Source organism: Cavia porcellus, unplaced genomic scaffold (genome assembly GCF_034190915.1).
Source record: "Cavia porcellus strain 051 isolate PalLab524CR breed Dunkin Hartley unplaced genomic scaffold, mCavPor4.1 scaffold_18, whole genome shotgun sequence".
NCBI classification, from domain to species: domain Eukaryota; kingdom Metazoa; phylum Chordata; class Mammalia; order Rodentia; family Caviidae; genus Cavia; species Cavia porcellus.
This window is the reverse complement of record NW_026947501.1, coordinates 69,530,583-69,557,761: the sequence shown is the minus strand read 5'-3', so window position 1 is coordinate 69,557,761 and position 27,179 is coordinate 69,530,583. Positions and strand designations below refer to the sequence as shown.

Here is a 27,179-nt window from a genome sequence, read left to right as displayed (position 1 = left end):
GCCGAACAAAGCAAGCCCCCATCTGTACCCACACGGTGCTACTGTGCACCCCTCGTCTCCCATCAAAGCCCGGATGACAGGCGCTTGCCCCACCTCAGTGCCTGGCACAGTGCAGCCCCGATGACACTGCAGATGAGCAAGCGAATGGTCACCATTTGGAAGAACAGTGCTGCAGCAGAGGTGGCTAGGAGACCCCAGAAGAGAAGGGCGAGGACGGGCACCCTGCAAAGGTGGCGCTGGGCCTGCACACTGGGGGCCCAAGACTGGCCTAGCAGGGACAGAGGTGCTGATGCCAGCTCCACTCCCTCCTTCAGGAGATGAGAGTCATGCCTGCCTGGACAGGGGCTGTGAGGGCACAGTGAAGGACAAAGGAGCTGCTTGCATTGGCTGTGACAAAACACCAGAGAACAGCTTAAAGAATGCAGTATTATTTCGCTCCTGGTCACAGAGTGCAGCCCATAGGCCTGTGATGGGTCACAGAGGCAGCACTGTCACGGCAGGAGGATGCGGGGGTCAGGAAGCAGAAGGCCAGAGAGCCAGAGAGCAGGGACTGGGGCAAGATTCAGCCCTCAAGGTCCTCACGGCCCACTCCCTTCATCTAGGCCCCACTTCCCGTGTCTGCCACCTGCCAATGTCACCATCCAATTATGAATCCAGTCACAGATGGACCCGCCAGTGAAATTAGAGCCTTCAGATCCAGTCACCTGTCCAGCCCTGGTCAGCTGGTGGCAAAAATCTAGCACAGGAGTTCAGGAGCTGTTTCAAGTCCAAACCATAACACCAGCCACGCAAGAAGGATCCCCGGAGAGCTCACTCACAGTGCGTGGCTGATGGCATTCTGTGTCCACTTGGCTGGGCCAAGGTGACCCAATGCATGCAGACGATTCTGGCGCTGTGTCGGGTGCCCTCAAAGGATGGGCACTTTAACCGCACCCCTTGGGGAAGGTACTGACAGCCGAAGCTCCCTCCGGCTGTGGCTCTGCATCCCAGAGCCCCTGCAAACTCACACGGCTGGCTTTTGTTCTAAGGTGCTGGGGAGCTGCTGCAGGCTTCAGATAGGTCTGAGGTTACAGCTGTGAACCGGCGAAGGCAGGGAAGAATCAACACACAGCGGCCTGGAGGGCTCGGCTCACAGGGAAGGCACTTTTTGTCAGTGGAGGGAGAGGATGGGCCACTTCGAATGTCGGAGCTCACGCACATGCGGGCACACACACGCACACACACATATCCACATGCACACACGCACTCTGAAGTCACCAGAAGATGGAGGAATGAGGAAATTTCAGCACAAGTGTGGGAGGCCGGGGACCACAGAGGCTAGGAGTCTGCTAGGGCGTGACAAGCCCAGGGCAGCTCCAGAGCCGGACAGAGGGGAAGTCACTGAGCAAACATTGAGAAACGTGGGAGCAGCAGTGGCTGTCAGGGACAGGCCTGCACTGTCTGTGATGTTTAGCTCTTAATAAAGAGCCCCGAGGGTGCCAGCAAAATACTCCCCAGTGCGCCTGCAGCCAAACGCGACCTAATTAACAGGAAATAAATATTTCATTAAAAGATGGGTTCCATCCTTCAGAAAGCTGTCTGCAAGAACAATAGCAGCTTCCCAGAAAAGTGCCATCTTGTCAGAATGCACCAGGGAACAGCTAACCCAGGACTCCCAGAAGATAGGCAACTTGCTGGAATCATGTGACTGGGCCAGGCTTCACAGCCGAAGCTCATTAGCTAGTATACTATAAGTTAATTAACTCCTGCATTTTCCTGAATAAAGCAAACACATTCTGAGTCCCAGCTTGTGACAGACATAGTACTGGCACTGGACATACATTGGCCACTGTGTGCCCACTGCCAACTCTGTCCCTGCCTCAGGACCTTTGCACATGCTAACCCTCCCTCTGCAGTGTTCTTTCCCCCCAGTTTTCACATGTAGACTCCTCTTAGCAGTTAGAAATCAGCTTGCTCTTGTCGGTGTGGCATGGATGTCTCCAAACACCCAGCTCTGTGGCATCAGATATGACGTTCAGCTCTGCTCATTGTCCTGTCACAGAACAGTATTAAGGACAGAACGGTTGTCCATATGCATTTACTGCCCAGCCCGGGTGTGTGCCACCACAGGGCTGGAGCCCTGGAGCTCGAACAAGGAAACAGATTCTAAAAGAATTAACTTTTTAAATGATGAAAAATCCAACAGGCCAAGTGTTTGTGAACACTGAGACACTGGTGAGCACATGTATGAGACCTCGCCTGGCTCGAGCCACAAGGAGTCTGCGGCAGTCCGACACTGAGTGGGCTCCTCCGGCAGTAACTGAGCACCCGCTCCCCCGGCTGGGTCTACACACAGCTGTGGGGGCCAGCAGCCCTGCACCACACAGTGGTCACCTCCCAACACGCTTGGGGGCAGGACAGGAGAGGTCATCCTGCAGAATGAGGTGGCGTGGACCCTGGGATTTATCTGGCAGCTCGAGCTCAATTTTATCCACACATTTCCTTTGAGCCATCACCGTGGGACTCCAGGTCACTCTCAGCTGCCCCTGTGCTGACCGCCATCCTCGCATGTTAATTAACGCTGTGCTTCATCTGGTTCTCCCCGGAGCTGCTGGAGCCTGTTTGCCCCTGAGCAGTGCTCCTCAGGTGTCTCCCACAGCGGGAGACCCCTGCCTAGGAAATGATTGGGCTCTGTGGAGGTCAAGGCCACACACAGGGGGTGTTATGGGCGACACACTGCGTCAACTGGAGCAATTTAGACACTGTGTCAACCGGAGCAGTTTAGAAGTTTGACTGACTCCGCAGCGAGCCAGTCGGATTCTGTAAATATCTTCATCCTGTACAACAGGAAGGCACAGAGATTTGGTGAGTGCCACATCCGTCCTGGAGAGGGAGGGGTGCCTTGTGTACAGCACCAGGGAGGAGAAGAGGCTGTTCTCTCCATGCGCTCCCGTTGCTTTCGCTGTCTTCCGTCGCCCCAGTGCCAGGCCACCCTGCCTTGGAGCCAGCTGACTATGAACTGAAACCTCCACAAGCTGAGCTTTTCTTCCTTCATTTTGAGTGTTGGGATTTTTGTCTCAGCAGTGAGAGAAAAGTAACCAAGACACTAGGTTTCTTCTCTGAGACTCTTCCCTCCTGGTTCAGCTACTGCTATGGGCAGAGGGTGGAGGGTGGAGAGGGTGATTGTGAGAGAGAGACCAACAAGAGAAAGCATGCCACTGAGTCTCGCCTGCCAGTCGCTTAGGTGTTAGGGCTTTCGGTCATCTACAGACACTCTTTTCTATGATAGTTGTTCATTTATATTACACGTATCAGACAGACATATGTGATGTGTATCACACATTCGTGGATGTATGTGTATACATGACGTACTATATGTGCAGGAGTGTTTGGGCACATACTGTTCATACACTCACACACATGCTCGCAAGTCTGCCAAGAAAAGCACACAAACTTCAGGGAAAGAAAAATTCATATAAATATTTTAATATTAAACTGATTGAGACATGAGGTTAATACAAGCTACCTTTGGCCTCCACAATTACAGGAAGTGCTCAAAGCAGTGGCCTTTAGCTTTCAGACATTTCTTAGTATGCTGAACTGCTACTTGGGTAACCCTGCTCACCGAGATTGCTGCAGGTGAAGTAGTGGCTTTTCTGTCATATATGACATCCTCTCGGGTAACATCATCTGTTGAAAAAGCATGATACTATTTGGCTTTTCCTGAAGTGTGGGCTCTGTATCATGGGATCCGCACACAGAGTGAATCCTTAAATTTTAAAACTTTATTACATTGAAAGAGACATTGCCATTAGCCTGCCTCAAAGCCCTAAACATATTCATCCCATGGTTCTTGCCACTTTCTGAGGCAATTCCACAAGTCCTCTTTGCTGAGTGCCTTTACGAGAGATGACAAAAACCCCAGTTAAAGCTGCCACAGACTGGCAGCCTCTGTCCTCATGCACCGTATTCACAGGGTCTGTCACAGGGCAACTCTGGCTCTTTCCTAATGTCAAAATGACCAGGAAAGGTAGAGAATGATTCAGAACATGGAAGCAACCATGTCAGTTCAAAGGGAGGAGGATTACCAGCAACGTATCTTTTACAGTGTGAATTCTGGATGTAAATGCTCACTGTAGATTTTGATCACCCCTGGTGTGTACACATGTGCGCGTATGCATATGCACTCTTTTGTGTGTGTGTGTGTGTGTGTGTGTGTGTGTGTGCAATGATTCTAACAGGGGTCGTGACTCCGAAGGGTCTGGACAGAAACGCGTGGTTCCCAGGGTGGCAGTGTAGCGATGTGCTGTGCACCTTTAACAGGTGGTGTCTGGTGGGAGGTTCTTGGATTACTGGGGAAAGTGCTCTGGAAGAGGACTGAGGACCTCTGGCCTGTGAGTTCCTTTGTGTCCTGGCTTGAAATGTGACTATCAGCTCCAACACATGCTCCATCATTACCATCCCTCTCCAACCAGATCCAAAGCAATGGGGCTGTCCCATCTTGGACTTGACCCTCAAGGAGGGTGCACTGAGCAAACCTTTTTTCTTCCAAAGCAGTCTGCCTTGGGTGTTTTGTTCCCATAATGGGAAGCTGCCTAATGCAGTATGTGTATGTGAATACATGATCCATATACCAGACATGTTTTGCGTAGGGCGTATCTTGAAGATAAGTATTAAAGCTCTGAAGCTTGCTTTTGGGGGAACCTGAGCCACGTCAGTCATCAGTAGGGACAGGACTGGGAGAGGCCCATGAGTTGCTGAGGGTCACGCCTTAAAGGAGCAGGTGTTTGCTTTTGTCACCTTAGACCATCTCCGCACCCACCTCTGACACCTGTCTCCAGGGCTTTGCCTTGCAACACTTTCCTTCACAGACAGACCTTCCGCTTCTCCGGTGGCAGGAAAGTGACCACCAAGCAGTACAGAGCTCTTTTCTTACCACATGTTATTCACAAGGGGAAGAGAAGAAGTCTTTCCTCTCTGACTGCATGGAAGGGTCCCAAATGGTAGAGCTAGGATCACATGGGCACCCCATGGACCGAGCACTGTGCCTGCTCCTATCACATGCCATTGCAGGGGTTGAGTGATGCCCTGGACCCACAGGGAGCAGGAGAGATGCTCTCCAAGGAAGGGATGCTGCCTGGCTAAGAAAACGTGTGCTGGGTAGGGAGACAGGAGCCCCCAGCCATCCCCTTCCCATGCTACAGATGGGGAAGCTTTACTGCTGCTTTACTCTCCCAGGTGTCCACAACTCATTCAGCTCAGGCTCAGCCAGACCCTAGCATCTAAAGTGTTTTTGTGCAGAAATTAATCTATGATGCCTCAACTGCCTCCCAAATTCTGTCACCAAACAGTTATAACAACCATCAGCGACTTCTTGCTAAAGTCAGTGGATTGTGCGGTGCTCTTCACCCACGTGCCACACAGGCAGACTCGACCTCTCGCGGCATGAAAGTGAGATGAGGTTCTGTGAGCTCACGTGTGCTCGGCCTGATAACCACGCCATTGTCATGTCATCATCTACAATGAGACACTTTCCCTGAAACTCTTAATGAATACTGGAGAGCAGGCCTGCCAGAGACAGAAAACGAAACCAAAGTCTGTGTTCATGCTAGGAAAATGGTTTTCTCCGTCTTACACTAGCCCGCCTCAACTCAGTAATAACTATGCAGACTTCACGTCCATTTTACCACAAAAAGGAGTAACTACTGGGTACCTTAACTATAACAAAGCTTTGCTGTATTCCCTTAAAGTAAGCTAACCTCATCCCAAATAAAGATGTCTGTGTACATTCTATGTGAATTAGTATGTGATCAGGATATTGCTAATGCCTCAGAGTGACTTAAAATAGAACCTGTGTGGAAAGCCTGCACTTTTCAAAAGAGCAACTAACTATAGCGCTGAGAAAGTTCTGCTCCAGACGACAGGTTCTGAGAGCTCACAGTCAAACAGCACCACAAGTGTAAGCAGAACACTGGATAAATGTTCAAGGGATGGAACTGGCTGTCACCCACTTAAAAACCACAAAGCCACATGCTAACACATTTCTGTGAATGTCACAAAGGGCATAAAGGACTCAGGACCAAACCCACCGTGACATGAAGATTAAGGTACTATGCTTCTACTGACGGCACCTGTGTTACAGATTTTAAAAGATGCCTGTGGTCATTCACTGTGATGCATCCACATGACTTGAGTAAGTTTAATAAAGCTCTGGATGCGTCTGTGATGATTGACACGTAGACCAGGAAGTAGGCGCCACGACCTGTCCTGGATGTGCCTTGGAACTACCCAATAGATTTATAGTCCAGGAAGAATAAAAAGGAAAAGGAGAAGAAAGTCTTTCCCTTTTCTTTGGAGGAGGTTTGCTCTTTGCGATATCCTTCAGATGTTGGTCTCTAACTCCTTCATGGTTTCAGGGCAGACTCTCACTTTCCAGCACACCGGACTCTGAAATGAGCACCAGGCTCCAAACTGTGATCCTCCAGCTCTCCGCAATACAGATGACCACTCTGGACTCTTCCATCTCTAAGTCAGCAGATGGCCACTGGGGCTCCTCCCACTGTGATCCTATAAGCCTACCGAATAAGTCCTTTGCATAATTATACATAAATTTTACAGCGATTCTGTTCCTTTAGTAAACTCTAACTAACACAAGGCCTCAGGTCTCCTCAAGCCAGAAAATCTCAACATGAAGATGAAAAACAACTGAAGTAAAGATTCGCTGGGAATTTAAAATGTTTCACTGTTGTTGCTGTTGTTGAAGTTCAGCCGCTATCTACAAGATTCTTGGTAAATCTGAGTTTACTGAGCCACAGCTCTGCTGAAAAATCACAAGAGGAACCTCAAATATGGCTGGTACACACTGCCCACTGCTTGTGGGCCCCAAAAGACTACATGCAGGGAGTAGCCTGGAAGAAGCCCAGCTGAGAAAAGGTGGTGGACTGGGATTAGTGTGCTGCAGAGGGGCAAGAACCTGTCGGGCCAGCCCTGCTGAGAGAGTGTGCTTTAAAAATGCATTTTAAAAGAAATCCAAGGTAATCCAAAGTTTCCACAAGGTGACAGTTTTGAGTGGACAGTACACACACACACACACACACACACACACACACACACACAGATATTTGACTGGCCCATAAACAAATGAAAAACCTTCATCATCATCAAACCAAAGCAAAGCCAATTTAAAACTATGCTAAGATACTACGAGGTACTTGTCAGGGAGGCTTATATTAATAATAGTGATTACCACCAGAGATTGGCAAAGAATGAAACAAATGTGATTTTTTTTCTTGTGGTGCTGCAGCTTGAACCCAGTGTTTCTGCACTGAGCTACATCCCCAGATTTATTTTTTTACTTTGAGGCAGGTTCTTCCTAAGTCATTCAAGCTGGACTAGAACTTGCAATCCTCCTGCCTCAGGAGAATAAAATGCAAACCTGTACATAGCTACTTTGTGATCCAGAAATTCCAGTCCTATTTGCCTAAGAAAAATAAAATTTTATGTCTACCAAAAGACTCCTATGCAAAATTTCATAGCAACTTGAGGCAAAATAGTACGTCTTGGAGTTATGATGATGAGAATGGATTAATAAATTCTGCACTATGAATAAAATGGAATCTGTCCACTGATAGGGAGAGGAAAGAACTGATACTCAGCAATGTGAATGAACCTCAAAAGCACCGTAGTGCAAAGGGTGTGACTATGTGGCGCACTTCACAGCAATATTTAGAACTCACAGATCTAACCTGTAGTGTGTGTGGTGGATTTTGACTGGAAAGTGTCACAAGGGGACTCGATATTCTACATTCTGTAGGGATTCAGGATACCCAGGCACATGAACTTCTCAGAACCCAGAATATGTGCATTTTATTGCATGCACAAAAGAAAACTATGTGCAATATCTGTGCTGAAATCTTTACAGGGAAGTGTACAGCTATTTGCAATTTGCTATGAGACATAAAGTGGATTGGCACAGGGACAAAGGATAGGTTTTTACTGGTTTGGTAAAATGCTAATTGTAGGTTATAAATCATGGATATGAGTGTTTACTGTAAAACATTTTCAACTTCACTGTATGTTTGCAAATTTTCACACTGAACTGATTCGGTGCAGGTAACACCTGGTTCAATTTTGTAACCTCGGGACCTATAATGGGATTAGGAGCAAACCTGCACCGTGTATGCTGGTGGGATGAATGGAATGGGTGGGATGGATAGATGGATGGATGGATGAGTGGGTGAGTAAATGTAAGAATGAATGAACATATTTTAGCTAAGTTTTAATCAAATCTGCAAACTCCCAATAACCAGAGAAGACAGATTCAGAGATAGCATAATGACAACTGTTATGACAAGAATGACAATGTTTCCAAGAAGAATGAATGTCATGTGAGGCTGTGAGCCTTGCAAGACCTTGTTCTAAGCCACCGTTTATTACCAGTGACAGATGTCAACAGGTAAGGTGTTCTGGGAATTTTAATGTACACCACCACACTGCCTGACCCAATGCCACATTTCTGTGCAGACACACGCTGCTCCAAGCAGGGGCACCTATGCTGTGCATTTCACAGCAGCTCATCCAGACACATCTGTGCTCCCTCCCCTGCCACTGTCCAGGGACAAAAGTTCCCCAGGCAATGAGAGATTTTGTGCACTGGAGCTTGGCTTGATAACTGTATCAGGCGCTCTTCTCTCCCCTCTCACTTCTCATGAGAGCCCCGTGCAGAAGACAGGGCGAGGACATCACAGGGGTGACATGGAAATTCACCCTGCATCAGTCAGCATCTGTGCCCTGTCTACCTGTCTGTTGAAGCGCTGCTGTCCATGCAGTCCCAGGCCACCTCGCCCTCTCAGTGACCATGCTGCCAAACACTCCAAGAGCAATCCTTGCTGCCCAAAGCACCACTTTGGGTGAGTCACTGCTTGCGAACACTGATTCATAGGGCAGCCTTTGGAAGTCCCTGGCAGCAGGCCCTGACCCACACGTGGGTGGAGTGGCTGCGGCTCAGATGGATACCTGGCTTCTGGGGGGAGGGAAACCATGGCCAACCCTGCGCTCTGGCATGGATTTACAGTGAGTGTCCAGAGGCAAATTATCCCCTGGAGACACTTTTGTGGAAGAACCCTACAGGTGACAAGGTCAGCGTGCACTATGGTGAGTCAGGGACAGAAGTAAAGGACAGTTTTGCTCATCTGGGCCCCTATGGAAGGGTGGCAGGGGGCACTGGGCAGAGCTGAGGCCCCTGAAAATCTGAGGATTCTGGTCCTGGCTTCAACTACTGTGTTTTAGGACTTTGGAAGAGGAGACAGGAGTGGAAGCGGAGCAGCATTGAAGATGGCGACCCACAGTCTAGGAGTCCAAGACAGAGGAATTGAAGGTCAAGCCCACCCTGAGAAATTCAGAGACTCAGAGACACCCTACACCAAAAGAAAACATTTTTAAAAAAAGGACTAGAGGTGTAGTTCATGTCAAATTCCCTGGGTTAAATCCCCAGTACTTCAGAGAAAAAGAAGGGCAGGAGGGAGAAGGAGGGAGGAAGCCAGCTGGCCGTCTGGATCAGGGTTTGACCAAATATCTCCTGGCTAAGCTGACATGCAAGGTTCACCATGCCACACCATGCTTCCATGCTGACTTTCTGGGTGAGACTTCTGCCCTCAAGATGCCCTCGGTTTTTTTGGGGAGGTGAGATCTAGTGCAGCATGGCCCTGTGCAGTGACCCAGCAATAGTTTAATTTACAAGCAACTCAATTCACTTGACAGTACAAATGGCCACCCCTTCCGTGTGGCACAGAGGACCTCAGGAATGAGACTCCATAAAGGCAGGGAGCTCTGCCTGCTGCATGGACCACAGGTAAGTCTAGATACGGGGAAGAACAGTACATGGAGCATGCAAAACTCACCCCAGCTCAGGGCCACTCTGTGAAGTAAATTCACACCAAACACATGACTTTTAGAAAGATTTCTGTGAGAAAGACCATCACAAAACCACCCAAGCTAAAGAGAAGCAGCCATCACCAGAAAATGATCCCCACATAGAGGAGACTTCTCCCGGGAATACAGTTGACTTAGGAACACGCTGGCAACGCTTCCATCCATCACACAGCTCAAGGGCTTCCCAGCCAGTCAGGACCTCACCTCACTCAACCTGCTTCCCCCAAGCACAGTGACCTCAGCCTACTGCACATCCCGAGGACACTGGTACCCCCAGCTTTTCTCCCATCCTTCTCCACTAAAAGAACTTGTCTGCCGTCAGCTGGCTGAATAAAGAGGTTTCCTTTCCTAGCATTCTCAGCGGCTAGGTGTGGTCATGTGACCAGTTACAGCCAATGAGAGAGGTGAATTCTGCTGCAGGAATTCTGGGAGGAATATTCACTGTGAAGTCACAGGGTGAGTCCTAGTTGGGTGACAAGGTAACACGCAGAACCTTTTGAAGCCATCAGAAGCCCTGTATCTGGGGACTGTAGGATGTGGTAATACCTTCAGAAGATATCCATACTCTAGCCCCTGCAGTGCACCTCCAGCACAATACCCTGACCCAAGCCACCAGCCTCCCTGGGTACTCAGGGGCTTTCTTGCTCTTCCCCTGCACCTGCCCTTGGCCCTCCCAGGCTGCAACATGGTAGTCAAAACGATCCTCCACAAATAGCCATAGCAGAGCATGCCACTCCTACATCTGAACCCCAGGGCCTACCCCTGGCCATCTAAGAAATGACCAACATGTGCACCACCTCCTGCGAGGTCCTCCTGGATGTCTCCCCACACCTCACCTCCCAGCACCCCACATGGAAGCCCCTCACTACGTCCAAGCACACCCCCTTGCCTGGGCTCTGCACTCATGCCCTCTGCCTGGAAACTGCATGTCACCTCTGTCACTGTCTTCAGGCCTCTGCTCGCAGGTCACCTTATCCTTATGGAAAAGGTCTTTCACGGAACATCACCACGGTAGAAATGCTCTCCAGCTGAGCTGGCCTTGGCAGGGAGCACGGGCCACACATGGCTGCTGAGCGCTTGACATGTGACCAGGGCTGCGGAGGCACTGCTGACTGTGCGTTGTTTTATTTGACGGTCATTAATTAAATTTCAGGGTCCACATGTGGTTAACAGTGACCCTATTGGCAGCTCGGCTTTTAAAACAGCACCTGCCTCCTGCCTCTTCCACCCAGAGCTCCGTATCCCCCTCCCTGACTGTATTTTTAGTATGTATCGATCGCTGCCTAATGCACCATAAATGTCCATATTCATCTTTTTCCAGCTCTCTCCTCTCTAACTGTAAAACCATCGGAGAGAAGACTCTGGTGTGTGTTTGGGTTAGTACTGATTATCAGAGTGCCTGGTACAAAGTATGTACTCAACTAGTGTCCTAGCTTGGACTAATGACAGAGAAAGAGGAAAGAGGAGACAGAGGTTGTTGAAGTCTGTCATGTTTCTGGGATCAAATGTCTCTGTTAAGCCCAGTGAGCTTTGGAGGCTGGGATGAAGATACAGGGGTGCTGCCAGAGCACGTCCCCATCACTGGGCAGTCCTGGTTCAAATCCTACCTTGGAAACCCCCTTGCCCCGAGTGACCATGGAGACCCTGTCCTGTTTCCTGCGTTACTGAGTCTCAGTGATTGCATGTGACTTTCTGTGCCTGGGAAGTGGAAATAGTAATACTGATTTAACTGTCACAGAGCACCGCGTGTCCCAAAGGTCCTCAAGATAGTTGCGGTTTTGAGGGAAGCCTCTGCTCGCCATCCTCTCCTAATCTTTACAGACTTCCACCACATCAATCAGAGACCCCAGACACAAACTTTCTAAACGACCAACGCTTACGTTGCTGAAAGAGCAGCCTTTAGGATCGGTTTGTGGGGCTCTTACTTCAGCCTGATGTGGTATTAGACTTCCTTTCACGTTTCAGATTTGTCAAGTTTAAATCTTCCTGTGGACGGGAAATTCGCTGTGCCTAGAAGTTGACACCAAATGCACGCATTGACACAGACACGTAAGCCTATGGCCTGGACTTTCAGGCATGGTTGATCAAACAATAAGGTTAACAATAAGGTTAATGCTTACGTTAAAAAGCATATTACAGTGAAAGCTGTATCACCAAGGACAAGGGAACAAATGTTCTGAAGTGAGGGGGATCCAGGTCGATGTGTCATTCATGAATGTGTCGCTAATTTTTTAAATATTTAAATGTTCCCTGAATGTTTTGATCCCATCTCATAGTTGGTGGATGAATTTTTTAATAAAATGCAATATCCTTACCTTTCCAAAACTGCCTTTACCAATGGCCCGCAGAATCTGAAAATGGTCAAAGTTGACTGCAAAGGAAAAAGAAGAAAGGACACAAATCAGGTTTGCGGACTGTGTGCGGCTTCCGAGGCCTCTGTACCCATGCGCAGACCCGCTGATGCCCCTGGCTCCTGGTTTACCCGTGTGACATCTGCTGTAGCATCCCCTGCCCCCGCTCTGAAGAGGAATGCCCTACTCAGCACCACCTCCCCTCATGCATATTCAATAGTGCACAAGAGACATGCTTGGGGGCCCAGGGAGGCACACGTTGGGTATACAGATTTTAGAACTCTCCTGCATGCTGGTCTCTTTCCAGGAAAATTGTTCCACTGCAGCCTCCTTTCCATCTACCTGGCAATGTCACACCCAGGTCACAGTCACCTGTGACTGCTGCCACCTTCTGGCCCTGCCCGCCTGTCTGTCTCAGCCCTGTCTGGGCACTGCAGGATGAGCCGCTGAGCCCACACCTCCCAGCCCCACAGTCCTAGAAGGTGCTTTCCTCTCTCTGGCTTCCACAGCCTCATCTCCAACCCGCTCTGGTCCATGGTGTGCAGGCCTGACATGGACCCTCAGGGGCATCTATCTGTGCTTCCTGTCCTGGCCACTGTCTCCCACGTCACTGTCTGCTTCACACTCAGACACACTTGCACACCCAACCAGGCCCGCCCAACACTGTCAGGACCTGCCACCTCTCCCCCATCACCTGCCAGCTGCCCAAGCAGTGATCTGTCTCTTCTCCTAACTCCAGTTCTCTTCCCCAACTCTCTCAATTTCTCCTCTGCAAAGGCTTCGATCACATACTAATGACTGCCCAAGGTGGCCCCTGCCTCTAGGCTGTGGCCACCCCAGCACTCTTCTTAGAGACAACAAAGCCATCTTGAATTCACAGATCTAACAGAAGCCAGCATGAGTGGTGGGGACATGCACCCAAATGCACCAGCTGGAATCCTTCCTCTTCCAACCCGATTCTCAGTCCTTGTCCAGGCATCTTGATTCTACATCTTCCAGTCTGTGTATCTGAGGCCACCTCAGTCTCACCCATCTTCTTCTGTCACCTGCACCACCACAGTGGCTGCTCACCTGCCTCTCCTGGCCTGGCCAGTGTGTGTTCCCAGGACCCAGGGGAAAGCAAATTTCCCAGCCTCTCCTGCCCCAGCTAGGGCTCTTCCCTGCTTGGGACGGTGGCTGTGCTCCTCTGTACCACTAACGTGCCTCTCTGAGCCCTGCATCCTCAGTTCTGCTCCCTCCCCTGTGTCCCCAGCGGACACTCCTATCTCCACCCCACTTCCCAGCCCCCTGTTCCACAGTCCCGTGGAGCAGCCAGGCTTCCTCCAGATGCGTCCTTTGGAATACTTCTCCACGCACTGGTGTATTTGATTGGGTTCCCTTTTCCCTACCAGACTGCAGGCTCCTGAGGTTAAAGGCCATGTTTACTTCCTGCTGTTGTTCTCTTAGCACCTAGTGGAGTGCTTACTGCACAGTGCTCAGTAAAAACTCATTAACCGACGGGATGACTGGACAAGCTAATCTCCATATTCACAGTGAGGCACACCACTCCTGCTGCATAATAAGGGCTCGCTAAATATTTTTGAATTGCATTGAATTAGAGCCAGTTTCCAATAACTAGGAAAGATGCCTTATTTACAGAGATGAAGTGAATTGAATGTGGGGAAGTAAGGGAATACAATTAGCTCCTTGTGCATTAAGCTTACGCGACAGAGAATAGTTGTGTTGAACTGTGTCCCAAGTTGAGCCAAAGTCAGAAACCAGTGAGTGATTCAGTGCCCAGCGTGCTCAGAATACTGAGACTGGGTTAACGGTTAACCTGGCAAAAGCCTGGGTCTTTGATTGAGGTCGGCTTATTTCTGGCATCACTAGCCAGGAGAAGAAATTCCTTACTTTGACTTCTTATCACTCACCAGGCCAAGGAGAAGAAACACACACATACCCACACACGCACGCACATGCACACTGCACTTGGACCACAGCAGTGTAACCCACTAGCAGATGAAGAAATGGATGTGTCTCCTCAACAAGCCCTGAGGTGCACTAGATAGGGTCACCTGCCCTGCAGACAGCATGGTCCCAGTCCCCGAAGTCCCTGTGCTGCCGCAAGCTGCCCCATCTCCATGCTGCTGTGTCCCCTGCCTGGAAGCCCACACCCACATCTGGAATTAGGGGAAACTCCTCCCTGGCTTTGACACGACACTGAGGTGCCTCTGTCTTGTGAAGCTGCCCCCACAGTCAGCATAGCAGGATCTCCTTGGTAGAATAAGCAGGGGAGAACAGACCAACTGTCTGCCAGAAGAGCTCTGACAAGTCTTGTTCCACCATGCGTGAGAGTGAAGAGTTCATTCATCAGGTAGTCACCTTCTGTGATGAGCAGCCTGCAGTGGTCAAAGCAGATACAGCCCCCGCTGACGTGTATACCACTGGGAAACTGAGTCAGAGACATTTCCGCCAGGCATTGGGGCACGGAGGAGAGAATGCAGTCTCGGGACCTCTGGTTAGCTATTTGGAAAAACTGACATCAGATTTAAGGTTCTCCTTTCATCAGACTCCAAAGCCGACTCCTGGGGCAGTGTTGAGATACTGACACACAAACCCCAGAGCTCAGTGTGGGGTATGGATGTTACTGACAAACACCAGACTATTCCTGCCCGGAGACTTGGGAGACCACCGCCCAGGCCTGGGAGCTCATCTCTCAGCAAGTCATCTAGTGTCTGACCTGTATTCAGCTTCCACAACTGAGATCAAACCGCAGATCAAAAATGGAAGGAAACTGCATCTGCACTGAACATGCGAGGGCTGTTTTTCTTGTCATTATTCCCTGATGGATGCGCTATAGCAACCGTTTACACAGCATTTTCATGGTGTCGGGTGTCGTAAACCATCCAGCGATGGTTCAGAGGAGGGCAAGTTGGGTTCTGGGCCAAGTCAACACATTTTGTGTAAAGGGTTTGGACATCTTTGGATTTGAGTATCTGAGAAGGTGCTGGAAAGACACCCCAAGCGTCACTGTGCCTTGCTCCAAATGCTGATTGTTAGTTTCACCCCCGAGTCCAGGGGTGCCCCATTCACAGGCTCTCTGGCCCCGAGTGGACCCATCTACACACACAGCCTTGCTCTTCAGCTTTGGCTCTTCTGGGACAGAACAGATCCCCTTCATGTTCACATCCAGAGCAGAGCAACGCTGGAGAGAGACACAGCTCCTGTGGCTGGCAGAGCAGTGCTGGGCCCGGGGTGCAGGGCAGGCTGTGCAAGCCCTCCCTGCTTGTCTGGCAGGCACTGCCCCGTGCAGAGCAGTGGCGTGTGCTGTGCTGAGATGCAACCGCTCCTCTCAGCCTTATTAAAAATGGTTGTGTTTTCCAGTTGATATATGTGTTTAATAAAGCCCTCCAGACTTTTCCCTCTTGCTCTGCTCTCTTATCAGCAGAAACACTCAACTATCAGCAGTCGGGCATCACGTGCCTAATCATACAGGAAAATATCAGACAGCAACAACCTGCGGACAGAAGCTGATCTGGCTGCTGGGGGAACTGTAGGCTCCACAATACAGAAAACATCAAGCATGCATTTCAGGGGGGAAATAAAAACGAAGCTGTCAATTCCTGGAAAGCAAAAACTCACAGGTACACCTTCCTGCGAGCCCCGGTCAGTCCTAAGGAATCGCCACCAATGCTGAAGGGCGGAACACAGATGGGAGCGATGATCTAAATCGAGGGAGCCTTTGGGCAGGGAGCTGGGCCAGGTCACTGACTGACTCACTTAGGAGGACGGAGACCCTCCCCCATGTGGAAGGTCAAGGAAAGAGGCAGGTGGGAGGCAGAGTCACAGGCATGGTGACATGGGCAGTTCCGGGCTAAGAGTGAAGAAGCTGCCATTTTCACAGAAGAGGATGGAGATTCCCGAGGGAGGCAGGTGGGGAGTGAAAGATGGAGGTGCTGCAGGTACAGCAGGAGAGAGCATGACCAGGCAGAGACACCCTGGAGACAGCCAGAGCCCAGAAACACCCAAGTGGGACAAGAACACCCCCTTCCAAGTCATTTCCAACCTGATCCCTCCTCTTCACAGCATGTTCACCCATGAGCTCATCAACTAACAAAGAATATCGCTCCCCGGTGATCTGATCACCTCCTGAAAGCACCACCTCTGAACACATGAGACTTTATGGAGTAGATCAGACCATAACATCTACGAGGTGCATGTCCAAGAAAGATGAGTGAGGAGTAAAGAGGGATGCATGCTATGATTTGTGTCTGGATGTCCCCCCAAAGCCTCATGCACTGTTAGATTTTTTTGGAAGTAGTTAAATCTAGAGTTTGTGATTGATTCATGATTCAATGTTGAGATTAAGAATGTTGGGATGAAGAGTGAGTGACTGCTGGATCAGTCCACTGACTGGATTGGCACCATCCTAATGCCAACAGCTTGGATAAAGGTGGCAGAAAGAAACATTTCTTCCTTTATGCTCTTGTTTCTTTTGCTGTCTTCTGCCACCATGAACTATCGCCCCTGTGCCATGTGCCACTCTGCATTGGAACCAGCCAAGGATGGAATGAAACTTCTACAAACTATGAGCTAAATCAATCTCTCCTCCTTTAACCTTGGCTCAGCAGTGAGAGAAATAACTAAGACAGCATGGTGCCAAGACAAGAGTGGGAATGTGAAGCCTGCAGCCAGAGTAGAGGCAGAGACAGAGAAGATGACAAAAACCCACAGGAAGCAAATCAGCAAGAGCACAGGGTGTGGCCAGAATGAAAGGGAGGTGCAGCCCGTGGACCCCCCCCCACTCTGCTCATGGGCACTGCAGGGAACCTGGGAGAAAGAAGAACAATGTGTGGGGAGGACAGTAAGTTTGGCTTGGGGCTCACTGGATCTAAGGGCCTTGAAGGTGCAAGCTAAAGGAACTAGCATTGGGGCTCCTGGCAGCAGAGGAATAGAGGAGTTGGTCCAGACACAGCATGGAAGTCCAGGCTGAGGATGGAATCTGAGCTAAATCAAGAGTGATCAGCATTAGAGAAGGGGCTCAAGAGGACAAGGAGCAGGAGGTGTTCTCAGAGAGGAGGGGAGAACCAAGAGAATGCCACGAACTCCAGGTAGGAGAGTGGTAAGGGAGAGGTCAACCACACAGGCATAGACAGCACAACATCCTGATGGAGCCAAGGCTTACCTTCAGTAGGCCTCCTAAGGATGGCAAGTGGATAACTGGATGGAGGGGTGGATGGATGGATGGATGGATGGATGGATGCATGGATGCATGGATGGTGGACAGGTGGATACATGGGTGGATGGATGGATGGTGGATGGATGATGGATGGATGGGTGGATGGTGGATAGATAAAGGATGAGTGAATGGATGATGGATGGATAGACACATGGATGATAGCTGGGTGGATGATAGATGAATGGATGAATGGATGAACAGATACAGTGAACACACAGTCACTCCCACAGATTTAGGCAGCTTCTCCTGATGCTCTCCACATTGATTGAGATCTTCAAGGACAAGTGTTGGCTTCTCCTTCTCAGTTCTCCTGGCCCCTCATTGTCACTAGCTGCCAACTGGTATGTCCAGGCAAGAAGACCAGACTGTGGTACAAGGCAGGCATAACTCCAGCCTCAGCCCCTCTACCCACCATGACACAAGGCCTTGTTGCCATGTCTAAAACATGGAAACAGTAAGATCGCTCTGTAGCAGTTAGGGTGGAGTATGGACTTGACTGGCTTTGGAACCCACCCAGGCAAATGGCAGAGCACATCTCTGGGTGCATCAAAATGGGCCACGGAGGTATGACCCTGAAAACTATGTCTGGTCTCTGGCCTCCTTTTCCCTAATGCTGTTCACTGCTCTGTCCCCAGCTACCATGAACTAAGAATCAGCTCTGCCACACCCTTCTTCCATAATATCCCTACCTTAGGACCAGCAGACCATGGACTGCACCCTTTGAAGCTAAGTCAAACAAACTTCTCTTCTTTTAAAGGGTGGGTGTCAGGTATTGTGTTTCTGTGACAGGAAAGTGACTAATACACTTCCTGCCAAAAGGCATTGTGGGAATCACAGCAGCTACAGGATAGGGCTGTGGTAGGGTCAAATTCCTCAACACACACACAGAAGCAGGAGGTGAGTGGTGGTGTACACCTGCAATCCCCGCACTCTGTGAGGCTGAGGTGAAAGACAGCAAGTTCAAGCCCAGCATGATAAGACAGCAGTTTAGAGACATGGTCTGAAAATTTAAAAAATGAAAAAGGTCAGGAGATGGAGCTCAAAGTACAGGCATTTTCAGTTCCCATTGCAATCCCCAGTACCAAAGCAAGAAAAGTACTTCGAACAGATTCTGGGGTCTGGCAGGCCGCTGATTACTAACATTTGCCATTTTATTATTGTTTTAACTTTGGGAGAAAATCACAAAAATCCTCATAATTTCACACCCTGTCTCGGAACACTTCATTTGTTCATTCAACACATGACTACCTGCAACTCAGTCCTGGATGTCTGTGTGTAAGAATACACAATGAAAAAGGAAGAATACACAATGATTGGATGTGGAAATAAATGAACACTGAAGACAAAATTATCAGAACTGTAAGGAAATAATGGAAACTATGCAAATACAGTAACTTTCAAAGTTCTATCACATTATCTTCAGAACATAAAAACATCATTTGCAGCTTGGGTTGCTTACATACGACATTCATTCCCCCTATTTATAAGCTTAGTTCATCTTTTCCAAACTGAAAATGCTCTTACTTATTTTAAAAGCAGAGTCTTTTTCAACAGAATTTTATAGTCATAATACAACTGAGCATATGCTTGGGCTTTGTCAGATTCTTGAAAGGAGAAAAACCTTGAGAACTGAAGTCTGGGAAGAAGTGACACTACCAGGGAAAACAAATGAAAGCTTCCTGGAATTCCTACGCTTTCCATTGTCAAGCTGCGCTCTGGAGCTCTCATTTTCATGAAGTTGTTTTGAAAAACTAGTTCCCTTTTTTTCCATGAGGAGATGAAAAATGTTTTGGCCTGGCAGTGAAATGTTTCCAGCACCCCATGGCAAGATACGCTCTTACTCTATCCTGGAGGTCTGTGGAAATGACACTGAGATGCCAGCCTGGTTAAGCCTCTATCTGCCCACCATACAGCCCTATAGCTCCTCATCTTGGCAAGAAGGGGGACCAGGTGCTGGGAAATCATCTCATGAGATAAACAGACATACAAAGGCAGTGTATAAAGAAAGTACAGTGAATGGTAAGTTTTAAATGTATTACAGTAAAAGCTACACTGCATTAATCTCACTCAAAATCGAACATGATTATCCCGTCTTTCGGACCACTTTCTGAAGCAGCTCTGGGGTCCTTCTTCCTGGTTGCACTATTATGTCTGAATAGATTCAAAACATTTACTTTTCATGGTCATTTGACTTTGGGGAACAACCAGAAGTCATGGAGCATCAGATCAGTGAACAAAGCAGAGGCAGCACATAGACCATGTTTTTACAAGCTGCCTTTCCCCTGGGTGGCAGTTTGCAACAGCATTCACTGTATTTTTTAAAAACACATCTTAAAAAGAAACAGCACTTTCAGAACTGCTTCAGAAAGTGACAAGAATGATAGGCTAAGTGTGTGTTGAAGAGAGGGGGAGAATTTCGAGGGGGGGGGGTAAACAGTATGTCTTTTGCCGCATGTATTTTTAATGTAAGCATTTACTATATATTGTGATTGCATTTCCTAAATGGCCCCTAGCTCCTTCTTGGATGCTGCACCCCTGCTCTGCCTCCCAGTTGTTAGCAGCTTTGCTCTATCACATTCTCGTTTCTGTGGTGTTGCTGCCTTGGAGCCAGAAAACATGGAGTGAATCCCCTGATACTGTGAGCCAAAGTAAATCTCTTCTTCTTTTTTTAAGTAGTAGATATTGAGCATTTTGTTCCAGCAATGGAAAGTCTGACTGATTCAATAGTAGGTAAAAAGATTCAATCAGTAAGCAAAAACCTCCAACAGTGCAAGATGGCTTAACTGGTGAATTCCACCAAACCATTAGAGAAGGAATACCCATCTTTCTCAAACTGTTGCAAAAAATCAGAGAGAGAATATTTTCAAATTTGTTTTAAGAGACTAGCATTATCCTGACACTGAATACAGACAAAGATACTACAAGGAAAGAAAAATATTTTTCAGAAATATAGACATAAAAACCCTCAACAAGATAGCAGCACACCAAATTCAGTAGTACATGAAAAGGATTACACACCACAATTGAGTGGAATTTATTCCTGGGATATGAGGATGTTCAACATATGCAAATTAGTACATATCACATACCACATAATCAGATGAAAGATAAAATTACATGGTCATCTCAATAGATGCCCGTTGTATTGATGTTCTGGTTACTGATAGACTTTTGAGAAGTAAATGGGTCTTAGTCACTGTGACTTGATCAATAGATTAATCTATTGAAATCAAAATTTGATGCCATTGTTGGGAGATAAGGGGTGACACAAGAGCTAAAGCTGTGAACTCTAAAGAAAGAGTTGAGAACATGGTTAGTAAAAGGACGATGGAAAAGATGGCCTAATGACACTACAAGAAACAGCATCCATACAGCCATTGCATCCCCAAGCTTGCAAAGGTGAAATATTTTGCTTTGAGAAGAAAGCCTCAGAGCACTATGTTCCAGAATGGCAGCAGCCTCGAGAATTTGCTCCTTGGGATTTGGTTCATAATCCTTCATCCTCCACAGCTGATATAGAAAGGAGCATGGCTACTGCTCCAGCTGGTAGCAGATTGTGGCATCATCCATGTGGTGTTAGTTTCAGCTGCATGCAGAATGCAAGAGTTGTGGGTCAGGAAAGCTTCCACCCAGATTTCAGAAGGAGCCCTGGGAAGCAGTCAGTGTCTCCCTGAGATGGCAGCGTGTGAATCTGTGAGTGTGAAGCCAAAGATGCAGTGGAAACCCCAGAAGGTTGGAGAATCCAGGAACATGGACCATCTGAGGAAAACTGTAAGGAATAAGCAAAGCCAACAAAGAAAGAAGCCATGAAAGTGCACCACACACACAGCCACAGGGATGTAGCCATCCTAGACTTTTAGAGACCACATCTTGTCACAGATTGCATCAGATGATGGGCATGGAACTACAGGACTTAATAGTTTGCCCGACTGAATTTTGGACTTGCTTTGATCCTATTCCTTTCTCTCCCCCATTTGTATCTTTTGAAATAGTAATGTTTATTTAGTGTCATTGTGTGTTGGAACTATTTAACTGTCTTTTTACTGGTACAGGGGCTCACAGCTGAGTTTGCCTGAAATCTCAGAGAAGACTTTGAACTTGAGCTTTTCAGAAACATTGAAACTGTTAAGACTTTGGCAACTTACAGTTGAACTATGCCTTTTGCATAAAGGCATATGTATGAGCCTTTAGGGGCCCAGAGGTAGAATATTCAGGTTTGTGTCTACATGTGCCCTCAAGCCTCAAGTGGTCACATGTGGGGCTTTTGAGAGGTGCTTGGGTTTGGAGCCTGTGATGCTGGGATTAAAGGTCTGTGGTTACTATATTAGCCCACTGATTGGTTTGGTGTGGTTCTAGGGGTGGATAACAGCAAGGCCCTCCTATGTGTGTGTGCTATCCACACTAAAGGCAGGCAGACTGGATAGACTACAGAGACAGCAAGAGGGCTGCAGCAGTTACTTGTTGCTTGCTCTGTCTGTTTTTGCTACTTCCTGCCTTACCCACCATGAATTGTGTTTTCCTCCTCCATGATTCCCCTCTGCCATGCCTTGGAGCCAGCCAGTTATGGACAGAAACGTCTACAAATTATGAGCCAAATTAACCTTTCTTCCTTTAACTTTAGATGTTGGGTATTTTGTCTCGGCAATGAGAAAAGTAACTAAGACAACAATGATTGTTTAGCTATGGCACCAAAAGCACAGGAACAGAAGCAAAATTATGCGAACAGGATTCTATCAGTCTGAAAATCTCTGCAGAAGAATGGATATAATCAATAGAGTAAAATGACAACCTATGAAACAGTGTTGATAAACCATACATCAAACAGGAGGTTAATAGCCAAAATACATAAAAAATTTCAAGCAACTCAATAACAAAACAAAAAACCCAAATAACTCAATTGAAATATGCACAAGGGACCCAAATAAAAATATCTCAAAGGAAGACATAGAAGTGCCCAAGATCACTAATCATCAAAGATGCAAATTAAGAGTACAATGAAGCATCGCCTCTCACTATTTGAATGGCTGCTATCAGAATGAGGGAGAGAGCTCCAGTGGCTAGTGCACGGCACTTATATAACAGAATGAGGGAAGATGAAGCCTGGGGAGAATGTGCAGGAAAGGAAGACTGCACACTGGCAGTAGAAATGTAAATATGTCTCCCAATATGGAACTCAGAGTGAGGCTCTTTAAAAAATAAAAATAGAACTCCAGCAATTCTATGTCTGAGGACTATCTACAGGACAGGATAGAAGTACAATGAGGAAATACCTGTCCACACGGGCTCACGGCAGCCTTCCCCACAGCGGTCAAGCTACGGAAACAAACTAAGGCCCCATCAACAGAGGAATGGATGAAGAAAATAAAATCACCTCATTCGCAACGACATGAATGACCTTGGGAACTTTATATCATCAAAATAAGGCATGGAAAGAAAGGTAAATACTGCATGATCTCACTTACCTGTGGACTCTCAGCAAAGCGGACCTCATGGAAGCCGTGAGTAGCTTAGTGGTTAGTGGGGCTGGTGGGATGTGGTGACGAGATGGGGAGATGCTGGTCAAAGGGTACAACATTGCAGTGGGACGGATGGAGTAAGGATATGAACAACTGCACACCAGGGTGACTATGCTCAATAACAGTATGCTGGACGCTGGAAACCTGCTAAGACAGGTGCTAAATGTTCTAACTACAAATAAGAATGTGAATTGATAGATATATAAATTAGCTGAGTTAGCCTTTGTACACCAAAAATATACACAATTTTTGTCAGTTTAAATAATAGGATGCACACCATGAAGAACAATGCTTTATGTAGAATTTTAATATGGCAACAGAGCATTAAACAAGCACAGATCCTTCCTCAGTGCACAGCCTGAGCAACTGGCCAAGTAACACATCCAAGAAGCTGCTCTGGCTTGTAGGTGATGTAGTACACCGTACATGCACATGTGAGATGTGTGTGTGTGGTGTGTGAGGTATGTGTGTGTGTGTGCGTGTGTGACATCTGGGGGAGAACAGAGGGCAGCTGATAAATGTGCAGCGTTGAACACTCAAAGAATGTGTGGAGTAGAAGCCACAGTACTGCAGCCCTGACTCCCTCCTCTATCTTAAGTGCAACGCTGCTGCTTAGGGAGTGAAGGGAGTCCCGGGGCGAGAGAATTCAGATGGTCAGGTTCTGCATGAATCCAGTGATTTATATTTTCACAAAAACTCAATGGGGTTTTTATGGCCGGTTTTGCAGCTGGGAGGACAGAAGCTGGGGAAGGTTAGGATCATCGATTTCCTGGGGATACGTCTTGCACTTGCACGGGGCTTTCTGAAAGCAGCTCTGTCACACTGGACCACCATGGAAGCCCTGGGAGGGAACAGAACAGAAATGCTTCTCCTTGGCTAAATGCATAACCAAGTGAGATTGCCGTGTTCCAAGTGTGACCAAGCACAGTGGGCGTCAGCTCTCCCGAGGATGGTGCACCTTGGCTGTCCCTCCAAGGGCTGGGACTTGTCCTCTGGTTTCCCTGCACAGATTTGTGAAGTGTATTACTCTCCAGCTTGCTGTTTTTCCCCTGGCCATAGGGAAGTTCACACCTGTGTGAGGAATTGAAGGATCCACAGTATATATCTCACCCAACATCATGTGTGGCCCTGTTTTTCCTTTTCATCTTGATCCAGACACCCATTTATACCACCTCGTTATACCTCAAGTGCCATTGGGGTCATTTTAAGTCTTTCCTTGGGTAAGGAACTGGGGTAGAAGAGCATGCAGATCTCCACCAGGAATGACCCTTCTCAGGGCATGATTTCTATTGGTCACACTCACCCATCAGATCCTGCAGCAAGCCCTCTACCTGTCCTGCCCCTGGACAGTCCTCTCCAGTTTTGTGAACCTAGCCCTGTCTCCCTTTACAGATCTCAGCTCAGATCTCTCCCTTACGGTGCAGCCTTCTCAGATCACGTTTGTGATGTCCACCATATGTGTGGACTTGACTGGAACACAGGGTGCCCAGATACTGGGTCAAGTGTTATCCTGGGAGCATCTCAAACTGTTTGGAGAAAGATTACTGTTACCAGTGTCCAGGCCGAGGAAAGCTGATCTCCTTCCCGTGTGAGTGGTCTCATCTAATCCCTTGAATGCCTGAACAAAACAAAACTGCCACCCCACCCCTAGTGAGGGAGGCCCCCTCCTGCCTCGCCACCTTGACCTGACATATCAGTAGTCTCCCTTTGAAGGTGAACAGAAGCACCAGTTCTTGTGGGTCTTTCTGGATCCCCAGTCTGCCAGCATCCACGATTACAAACTTGCTCATGCTTTATTATTGCTTTGTTTTGCCTGTAATTTTTCATTCCCTCAATAGGACTTATCAATGACAATGGGATACATTATATTATGTATAAATATGAAAAGACATATTTCCCAGTTACACATTATAATATACAAGAAAAAACACTAACTGCCCTCCATCAAATACTCATAATAATTAAGTCAAATCTCTGTTGAAAATCTGTCACTTGTATGTCTCTTTCTGCCGAAATGCCTTTTCAGTCCTTGTGACTTTCCCGCAGAAGACTTCAAAGAGAAGCGTGGGACTGCTGCTCTGGGACCTGCTTGGCCCAACAGCTGCCTGAGTCCACTCCTTATAGTAAATCTTTCTCTGAGTCCTGTTTCTCTGGAGATCTCTGGCTTGTAGTAGACACTGTGGGTCCTGGCCATTTCCTTCGGTCCCTGCCATTTCAGTCCACACCCATTTCAGTCCTGCTTCTCTCTGCAGGAAGACTGCCTCTGGGGGTGGGAACCTGCCCTGCCTGGCCTAGCAGGTAGGAAACACTCAGAATTTAAAGGACCTGGGATCCTCTCAAGCCCAGGGACTGGTGAGTGTGAAGGATCAACATTCCAGGTCCCTTGCACAAAGCCTAGATGATTTCAAATGTGTTCCACGCTGTTTCCAAGGCCCACGGGTACCTGTCACGCTGGCATGCTTGATGACTTCCCCATCAGTGGGTGCTTTCCCTTCCCTATCTCACTTCCTTCCCACCTCACCTACGCTTCCTGGGACCATAGGCCAAAGAAACCACTAGCAGGGGGGATCTCTGTCTCCTGGCCTGCTTGTAGAAAAGTTCAGCCCCAGATGTACTCATCAAGGCAGTGCACACGCCTCACCCATACCAGGGCACCTTGCAGACTTCCTGCCTAGCACACGCTGTATGTCTAATTGTTTTCACATTTCTTCATTAGCTCAGTGCGTCTGTGACAAGGGCACTTGTCTCTCCCTCTGTGTTGCTGTGCCTTGTATGAGACGCTATTCACTAAGTATCTGCTGGAGGAATGAATGACTGAAAACTAACCCCAGAAATTGGCCTTCCCCCTCCCTAATGTCAGCGTCCTCATTGAAACCCTTGAGTGCAGTGTCTGGAAGTTGCTTCTGGCTTTTACATCCTGAGATTCTGAGATATCAGGCCTCGCGGAACTCTAAGGATCATGTATGGCATTATTGTCAGACAGGGTTCTAGACAAGAACATGGCTCTGGTCCACATTAATTGGACAAGGAGATGGGGAGAAAGGAGCAGTTAGGAGGGGAGAACGACAGAGAGGGCCCAAGTCCTCCTTGGTGGTGGTGTCTGAGGGTTGGTAATGGCATGCGGCTCCGTGCAACCCCAGCCTGGGCACTGTCTGCCCATAAATTGCCACTCAAGGTCTCCATTATTCATGACCAATGGGTGCCTCAGACTTAAATATGAGTATTCTTTCATAATTATGGCTTAGTCACTCTCCTGTTTTCCTCTGGATTTCCTCCTCCAGTTCTAGCAGGCAGAAGATAAGCCTGCTTCGTGGCATCAATAGAACCATGGCACTGAAGAACTTTGTGTTTTGGGGTGCAAAGATGCACCATGCCGCGTAAACCCAAGGTGACCACTCTGAAAGTCACTTGAACATCCGACATACAAAAATAAGAAAGAGATAGAACATTCCCATAGTGCCATACGTATCAGAAAACTGAATCTACAGTTAAGCATTTGGTCACAACTAAATCTGTAGGCCCTGACGACTGTAATGGTGAACTCTCTCATTGGAGGATGAAAGAACACTCAGATTACATAAGCCCCACATAACTCTGACACCAGAACACGGGAACCCTTTAGGAAACTACATAGTGACGCCAGCCAAGGCTGAGCACTTGCCTACCACCGAGCTCCACGCCAGCGCACAAGCTCAGATACTGCAAGGACACCAATAAACATGTGCAAGACATCAGCAAGTCTCAAGCTGGAAGCCCCCAAAGACCCTGAGGAGTGGGACAGACAGCGTAGAATTCTGACAGGCTGAAGGCAAAGTACAAGGCTGACAGACAACCTCCAGCTACGTGCGTCTTCAGCCACATCAGGTTGACTGAAAAAGCACAGATCAAAGAAGACATTGCCCAGAGCTGCCTTTACCTGAAGTTCCAAGCCAGGAATAAGTTAACAATGCTGAAGTCAGGAGCGTGGGCACTGGAGAGTGGGCAGAGCTGGAGTGAGGCTCTGCAGGTCTGGCGGTGTTCCAGTCACTGATGGGTGCGGTGGTCCCATGGGAATGGTCACCTACTGGGCTGCAGTGGTCCGTGCAATCGCCTGTGTGTTTGTTACACTTCAACAGTATTTATGAACTGTGGCTGCAATTTACTGGGATTTACAAACACAAGGAGCTCACAATGAACTTTAAAAAT

At 48.1% G+C, this 27,179-nt stretch overlaps 1 protein-coding gene across 1 annotated transcript in view; it reads right to left on the bottom strand.

Annotated features, from left to right (window-relative positions):
* Stk32b (serine/threonine kinase 32B) overlaps positions 1 to 27,179 on the bottom strand; it is a 336,180-nt gene that overhangs the window by 245,170 nt on the left and 63,831 nt on the right. The window contains exon 2 of the mRNA XM_063230171.1: positions 12,225 to 12,280. Coding sequence (XP_063086241.1) covers positions 12,225 to 12,280 — 56 coding nt within the window. The remainder of the gene's footprint in view (positions 1 to 12,224; positions 12,281 to 27,179) is intronic.